This window comes from Mus pahari, chromosome 3, assembly GCF_900095145.1.
Source record: "Mus pahari chromosome 3, PAHARI_EIJ_v1.1, whole genome shotgun sequence".
NCBI classification, from domain to species: Eukaryota; Metazoa; Chordata; class Mammalia; order Rodentia; family Muridae; genus Mus; species Mus pahari.
In genome coordinates, this window is record NC_034592.1 from 126,335,678 (window position 1) to 126,343,931 (window position 8,254).

At 44.5% G+C, this 8,254-nt stretch overlaps 1 protein-coding gene across 1 annotated transcript in view; it reads left to right on the forward strand.

Moving 5' to 3' along the window:
- The window catches only part of Pcsk2 (proprotein convertase subtilisin/kexin type 2), a 244,055-nt gene that overhangs the window by 201,711 nt on the left and 34,090 nt on the right, over window positions 1-8,254 (forward strand). Inside the window, exon 7 of the mRNA XM_021192543.1 lies at window positions 363-451. Within this exon, the coding sequence (XP_021048202.1) occupies window positions 363-451 (89 nt within the window). The remainder of the gene's footprint in view (window positions 1-362; window positions 452-8,254) is intronic.

Here is an 8,254-nt window from a genome sequence, read left to right on the forward strand (position 1 = left end):
AGATGGCCACCCACAGGCCAGCACACACCTATTTTATAGTGTGTTTCATTTTTAAGAAAACCTGTGTTTTCCACTGGAAGATGCTCCAAATTTTAAAGTAAAGACCAGTGGTTGCAGTTAAAAGTATTCTCAGAAACCTCTTTATCATAGAGACAACCCAGGGTCAGGAAGGCCACTGGAGAGAAGGGAGGATAGAAGGGAACTGGGGGTTTGACAGACAGATAATTGGATGGGTCATTGGGGGAGGGGCTCAAGTACAGCTTACTCTTTAAACACCAAGTTGCTCCCTGCAGACAGGATTGAAGAAATCCCCTATAAACCCTTTTGACCATGTGTCTGACTTGTCTCTATTTTCCCCACAGCCATGGAACTAGGTGTGCCGGTGAAGTTTCTGCTGCAGCCAGCAACAATATCTGTGGAGTCGGTGTAGCATACAACTCCAAGGTGGCAGGTGAGTCAGCCCTGGTAGAGACGGACAGCATGCTGGACAGCCTGCCCTGGGAGCTGCCACATTCTCATCTCCAGCTTGCTGGGCTCGGCACATTCATCCCACTGGGCAGGAGACCCACTGGTGGAGCAAGCATGGGAAAGCCATTTCATTCTAACACGCACACCGCATTCTCTAAGCATCAGACTCTCCCAAAATAGGCAGAACACAAGCCCATGGCTCAAATGTGAGTGGATTTTCTTAAATGTATCGACCATGTGACCAACAAAACCCAACCAGACCCCAAAGACCTCCTCCTCATGACCCTGTGTCCAGGTAGTACCCATACCTACCCAACCAAGAGTAACCACAATCTTGTTTTCTGACAGTACTAAGAGACAGTCTCACAGGAAACTCCCAGAGGATGAGGGAGTTTACTGTGAGACTGTCTCTTAGTACTGTCAGAAGCTATACCCATAAAATATCATCAATGTGACTTCCCAAACATGAGCTGAACAAGGGAAACAAGGGAAACAATAGACATGACAAAGTGGACAGAGGAAAGGCCACAAGGACTCAGCTCTATACAAAGAACTTCAGGCAACTAGGGAATGCTTAGAATTTGAGAAATTGTCTTCAAAGACACCAATTTGCTATTCAATACCAAATGATCTAGAAGTAACATATATACAAGTAACATTATATGGACTGAGTGAGTTATATTTAGGACTTTATGTGTAGACATATGCATACGTGTGCATAGCAACAATTAATTAAAAAAAAAAAAAGAGGCCATGCATTTGAAAGAGAGCAAGGAGGGGTAAAAATGAGAGGGTTTGGATGGAGGAAAGGGAAGGGGGAGATTGTGCAGTTATCTGGAGAAGAAAAACAATCCCAGTATTAGGGTCAGGGAGACAGAGGATTCCAGGCATTTCCCGGGCACTTATTCTAGCCTAATTAGTGAGCTCCAAGCCAGTGACACACTGTTCCCAAGGAAATGGATAGTACCCAAAGTTGTCCACAGTCTCAAGAACATGCATGTTTGAACACAAGCAGGCATATGCACACACACTCAGAAAGAGAGACAAACACATACTCACATGTGCAAGCACAGAGAGGGAGGGAGAGGGAGAGGGAGAGAGAGGGGGAGAAAGAGAGAGAGAGAGAGAGAGAGAGAGAGAGAGAGAGAGAGAGAGAGAGGTGCACACGCGCACACAGACACACACACTCTCTCTCTCTTTTCTGGAAACATTAAGAGACTTGAATGCACATCAGGGTTCTGTCTTCTTCTCCTCGGCCTGCTTTCCTCTTTTTCTTACCCCGTTTCCTCTAGAAACATCTCAGTTCCCTAACCCCTAGTCCCCGCATTCCCTAAAAGCAAAACCAAAAGCAAGGTAGGTACAGTCTTCTATAGCCTCTTCTAGCCTGTAAGCAGCAGGTTGGACATGCCTGTCTGGTCCAATCCGATGCTGTGCCCCATTAGAGTATCAGAAGACAGTGAGGACTTCTGCTTGAGGAAACACCAAAGTTGGTCAAGAATTGCAAGCAAAACCAGTTTCAGCATCCCCCAATCATACAAAATTGAGAGGGGAAAATCTTGAATTCATTCAGGCTGATAATCCTGAAAACCCTGTGTGTGTGTGTGTGTGTGTGTGTGTGTGTTTTACTAAAAATGAACCAAACTCTTCCAAAGAATTTCCCTTAAGCAATTTTCTATGCTATGGAGGACTAAAGCGCCACCTGGTGATCAACTGAGATAATTGTTGGTCTGTGGCAGTCTGGAGATGTTTGGTAATACGTTAGAGAAGTTCCTGAAATGAAGAGAGAAAACTGGCTTGTCGCGGTTTAGTGGCAGAGACTTATAATCCCAGAACACGGGAGGCTAAATCAGAAGCATCTTGAGTAAGAAACCAATCTGAGCTGTTTATGAAAACAGAAAATAGAGAATGAATCTTCTAAAGTGGGAGGGGGGGGATACCTCTTCCTGCCTATCCAGCTCCTCAGCTCATAGACTTCACTCCTGTTTCCTGTTGGTGTTCAAGCATTCTTGGTATGTCATAGATAACTGGCCATGAGTTTGTTTCAGTCAATACACACTTTGACACAAGGCTACTTGAGAGGGGGGGAGGGAGGGAGGAGAGAGAGATGCACACACATACACACACACACACACACACACACACACACGTTTCTGGAAATGTTAAGAGAGTTGAATGCACATCAACTAGAATCCATCTAGAATCTACTTTTGTAGATGGAGTGCTAAGTTGACTAGCCACTCTGTTTTTCCTCCAAATGGTAAACTGGTGTTGCCAGCACCATCTCTGCAGTAACCACCACAGACAGTCATGTGCATATCGTGTGTTGTATATTAAGTTCCTATATACATGAGTCAATCTCTAGGTAAATTCAGTTTAGATAAAACCACCTAACATATTAATTAGAAAGTATGGCTGGGCATGGCTGCCATGACTGAGGCCATAGCTTCTCCCCTATGCCACTCAGGTTCAATCAGTTCCTGGAAATACCTCACAGACACATCCAAAATGATGCTTCGATAGTTCCTTATGTATTCCTTCATCAGTCAAGTTGACCCCTGAAGTCATCCGTGCCATGCATGGTCATTTGATTCTCCCTGAGCAACCACAGTCCCCACAAATGCCAGTGTGTGTCTGCTGGATCTCCTGTTAGCACTGCAGCATCTAGATCAGAGTGTGGTTCACAGTCTAGGAGGGAAGAATGAACAGGAAAGGAGAGAGAGAGAGAGAGAGAGAGAGAGAGAGAGAGAGAGAGAGAGAGAGAGAGAGAGAGGCAGTCAGTGGACAAACCCACTAAGATACTAATGACCACTGAATGACAGAATGGGTACAGCAGTAGAACTGAGAGATTGGGGACCTGAGGTCAGTGGAATGTCCATGCAGGAGGTAAAACATGTCCTTCTACCAGAACCATCAACCTCTAATACTTTGCCTCCTTCAGATCAATCCCCAGCAATCAGGAGCCTCTCCAGATACTCTCAGCTCATTGCTTCTCAAATACAGCAGAGATGTCAGTCTAGTGAACCCTTTGCACAGTGCCCTGGGACCCTCCATGCAGAACAAAGTACAAGACCATGGGCCAACTTCCTCTGTTAAAAATAGAGTGTGTGACTTTTCCCGGGCTCTCGTTTTCAGGATCTCTAGATACTGGAACCCAAAAGTGACTCTCAAAGTCCAAATATCTACAGATACTTGCATAATGGCAATTATAAAAACTAATAATACCAGTCAACACATTGCCTTTCTGTCAAGCGCAATGCAAAACTCGACTCATTTCTCTGCAACTTTATCACATTATTATATCTCTATATGACTTGTACTATATGTCATAACCTTCTGCATGCAAAATTTAAACACAGGAACCACACATTAGTGAATTGCGAAGTTATTTTGCACCTGGTTGGTGTCCCTGATTGGGAAGCTGCCATTCTGCTGAAGTTGATGAATCAGGGTGGCATCCTGAGCCTCTGTGACCAGAAAGCAGCTCTTTCCCCTTCATTTGTCCACTCAGGGGCCATGTGGGACCCTTAAAGATATCTTTAAAGGGGTGTCGTTCAGACTCCACTTTACTGCCATCCCTGATGGGTCACAACTGGTGGACCCTGGGGGGAGGGGATAAAGCAGGAACTCCCTGGGTCCTGGCATCTGTTTTTAAGGACACGGTTGTTTCTGCCTTTTCTCCACTCAGCCAGAGAAGGAAGCTGGAAGAATTACAACCAGGCTGACTCCTTAAGAGAAATTGCCTAACATGGAGACTGGTGTCCAGGATTATTGGTATAGTCTGGAATTTAAATCATTTCAGAATGCATCTGAAATTTTAATTATTGATAGCCCCTTAGTCACTTCTTTAATATGAATTTCGAAACAAAAGACCAACTTTATTTATTTTGGAAAAAGTCCCTTTCTTCAGTGGGTAATTGTGTAAGGAGATAACTCAATTCTTCTCCTTTTTAAGTTTTCATGTTTAGACTGCATTTTACCTGTTCAGCAAGGGGACTGGACTTGGAAGATGGTTCAGGAGATGAACATACAGCTATGTGAGCCTGGTTACCTGAGTTCAGTCCCTAGGACCTAGAGGGGAAGGAGGAAACTGACAACTGGGAGTTGTCCTCTGACCTCCTCATGCATGCCATGGCATGTGTGCACACAAGCCATATATATATACATACTGTATTAGTCAGGGTTCTCTAGAGTCACAGAACTTACGGATATGCTCTATATAGTAAAGTAATTTATTGATTACTTACAGTCTGCAGTCCAATTTCCAACAATGGTTCAGTAGTAGCTGTGAATGGAAGTCCAAGGTTCTAGCAGTTGCTGAGTCCCACACAACAAGAAGGTGAAAGAGCAAGAACCAGACTCCCTTCTTCCAATGTCCTTATATGGTCCCCAGCAGAAGGTGTAGCCCAGATTAAAGGTGTGTGCCACCAGATGACCTTGAACTCGGAGATCTCCCTGTAGCCACTATGCCTCAAGATATCCATACCAAGATTCAGATCAGCTCCAGCAGACAGTGTAGCCCAGGTTAAAGGTGTGTACTACCACACCTTTAATCCCTTGAACTCGGAGATCTCTCTGTCTTAATATTCTGGAATCCATAGCCACTGTGCCCCAAGATCTAGATCAGAAACTTCTATCTCCCAGCCTCCAGATTAGGGTCACTGGTGAGCCTTCCAATTCTGGACTGTAGTTCATTCCAAATATAGTCAAGTTGACAACCAGCAATAGCCACTACACATACATACATACATACATACATACATGTCTTAGTTAGGGTTTTACTGCTGTGAACAGACACCATGACCAAAGACAACATTTAATTGGGGCTGGATTACAAATTCAGAGGCTTGGTCCATTATCATCATGGTGGGAGGATGGCAGCATCCAGGCAGACATGGGATAGGAGGAGCTGAGAGTTCTACATCTTTCTAAAGGCAAACAGAAGAAGTCTGACTTCTAGGCATCTAGGATAAGGGTCTTAAAGTCCATACCCGTGATGGCACATTTCCTTCAACAAGGCCACATCTACTCCAACAAGGCCACACCCCCTAATAGTGCCACTCCCTGGGCCCACCATATTCAAAACACCACAATACATGATATACACATGCATACATCATATGCATTGTGTATGTATATTATACACACAAACATATTATACATACATGTATATATCATATGTCCATGTGCACACATAACATAATGAAAAAGGGAGATTGAGGAAAAATACTGAAATTTAAAAATCTATCAGTCATAAATATGTAAATGGACAAAAATAACAAACTTTCCCAATAACATTACTTGCTGATTCGTCAGCCCCGCGCTACTGAAAGCTCAGGGCAGTGCCCAGCCTTTGGGGTGATGTGGTCTCAGGACTTCAATCCATTTGTATAGTTCATGGCTGTTGTGCAGGAGGGAACCCACGGCGACTAGCAGGTGAGACACCTCTCTCCTTCATTTGAAGACAGGGGTGGAGAAGCAAGACCATGTGACATAATCATTTCCACTCTGAGCAGAGTAAAGCGAAGTGGCAGACAGGAAAGTCCGCGACTTGTGCACAGGCTCACAGTTAGTTCCATGACACCTTGGGCTTCCCCCAAGTAACCCAAAGCATAGCAGGCCTGGGTGGATTTGCCCTCAGCTGCTTTCCTCTTCAAACCAGAGCAGATGAAACCGCACAGGAGATGAGATCAACTTTCGCTGATTTCTTCACCATAAAAGGAGGCAGACATGCTTCATCTCATGGTAGTCCACGACAGTGTTCAATTTTAGTGTTAACTAAAAACAAAAGGTAATTTTAAAAACAAATTTAGTAAGGGCTATGAGACGCACACTATTGATCACATGACATGAAACTTCTGTCACCAATGAGTCACGTCCACGTGGCCATCGTTCTTATTAACCACTAATTTATACAACACGTCCATGAGTTTCTATACTTAGTATCTGGGTCTTTTAAGCAAATCAATTAAAGTCACCATAAGCATCATCAATGATGACTGTTCAGACCCTAAAATCTGGTCGAGTGTGAACTTGCTTCTTAGCCTCCGGGGCTAATATTCGTGAGCACAGAAGGTATGTGCCCAGGTGATATATTATAGCATGCACTGATATCAGATGAGAGGACACCTCTGGTGACAGGAATGGAGTGGAAAAGAGGGGAAGGTTCTCCTGAGATCCACCGGGCCCTTGTAGTCTCAGGGCACCAAGCTATACCTTCTAAATGTGTGGAGCAGGAAAAGACAAAGTACCTATGACCATTAATGAGATGGACAGACCTGGGGGTGGGGGTGAGTTGGGTGGAAATGGCAGCTATGCAGCCTGTAGCTGTCCCCACCTATCAAGTCATGTCAACCAGTACAACATCTTACAGATGTGAAAGCACTGACACCCCCCCCCAGCTCCTCTGACACCTTTCTCTCCCTGTCTCCCACTACCCTCCCATTGCTCACAGGGGACAGGAGAGATAGAGCCCCTCTCTAACAGACTTCAGGTCACCCTGAGCCTGTGTCTTGGTCGCTAATAGTGCTGTCATTTGCAAAATTAATACTGTATCTCATTCAATTAATTCATGCCTCCGTCCTCTGGAGGTTAACACGATTAAAAGAAATGCCAAGAGCCTGGCCCCAGGAATATGAATGAGTCTAACCTTCAGTCTGTGATGCCCCTACCTCCCTCGATGCTAAAGCAGCCAGATAAATACACATCAGTTCCTGCATTCTTTCTCGTTCAGCACAGAGGGAGCTCATGCCACGGTGAGGTAAGAAGGGAGCAGAGTTGTAAGGAAGAAGAAGGTTCACGGTGCAGCCGCCTGCCCACACTGACTGACCAACCTAGGGCTGCCGTCAGCCAGCTGGTGGGACAGTCAAGGCCTACTCTGGCCAGTTAAGTTTACCTCACCTTGCTTTTTGAGGTGGACGGCTCAAGCCTGGATAACTAGTACCAGACAAATTCAAAACCGTATGAACTTTCTCCCTAAAACAAGAGAATAATTGACCTGTCTATTTACCACCCACAAAGCAAACACAATTTCACTTTAAGAAAAAAAATTTTCTGTTCAGCTTATTCTGTAGCCCAGTGGTCTCTATGTTAAGTTGTTGCAGGCCTGCTAGGAATTGAACCCAAAATCATACATACATACATACATACATACATACATACACACACACACACATATGTATATTCGTGTGTGTGTTTGTATGTGGTGTGTGTGTGTGTGTGTGTGTGTGTATTAGGCAAGCGCTCTACCACTGAGCTACATCAGCATTTTTTAATGTTTGTTTGGAACACAGTCTTAGTGAGTAGACCACTCTGGTCTTGAACCTGCAGTCTTCCCACTTCAACCTCCAAAGCTGCTTCTCTTCGAAGTGGGCCACTCAGGCCTAAGTGTCTAAAACTAAGCAAATTTAAAAGCATATGAACTTTCTCCTTAAAGCAAGAAAATTACAGGCATGTACCACGATGCCCTGCTACATTTCTTAGGTAAATAAATTAAATATAGGTCCACAGCCAAATGTAGTCTTAAGCTTTCTTGAAACACAGCTTCTAAAAAGTTCAGATCAAGCCTTTTTATTTTTTTATTTTTTATTAGATGTTTTCTTTATTTACATTTCAAATGCTAACCCGAAAGTTCCCTATACCCTTCCCCCGCCCCTGCTCCCCTACCCACCCACTCCCACTTCTTGGCCCTGGCATTCCCCTGTGTTGGGTCATATAAAGTTTGCAAGACCAAGGGGCCTCTCTTCCCAATGATGGCCGATTAGGCCATCTTCTGCTACATATGCAGCTA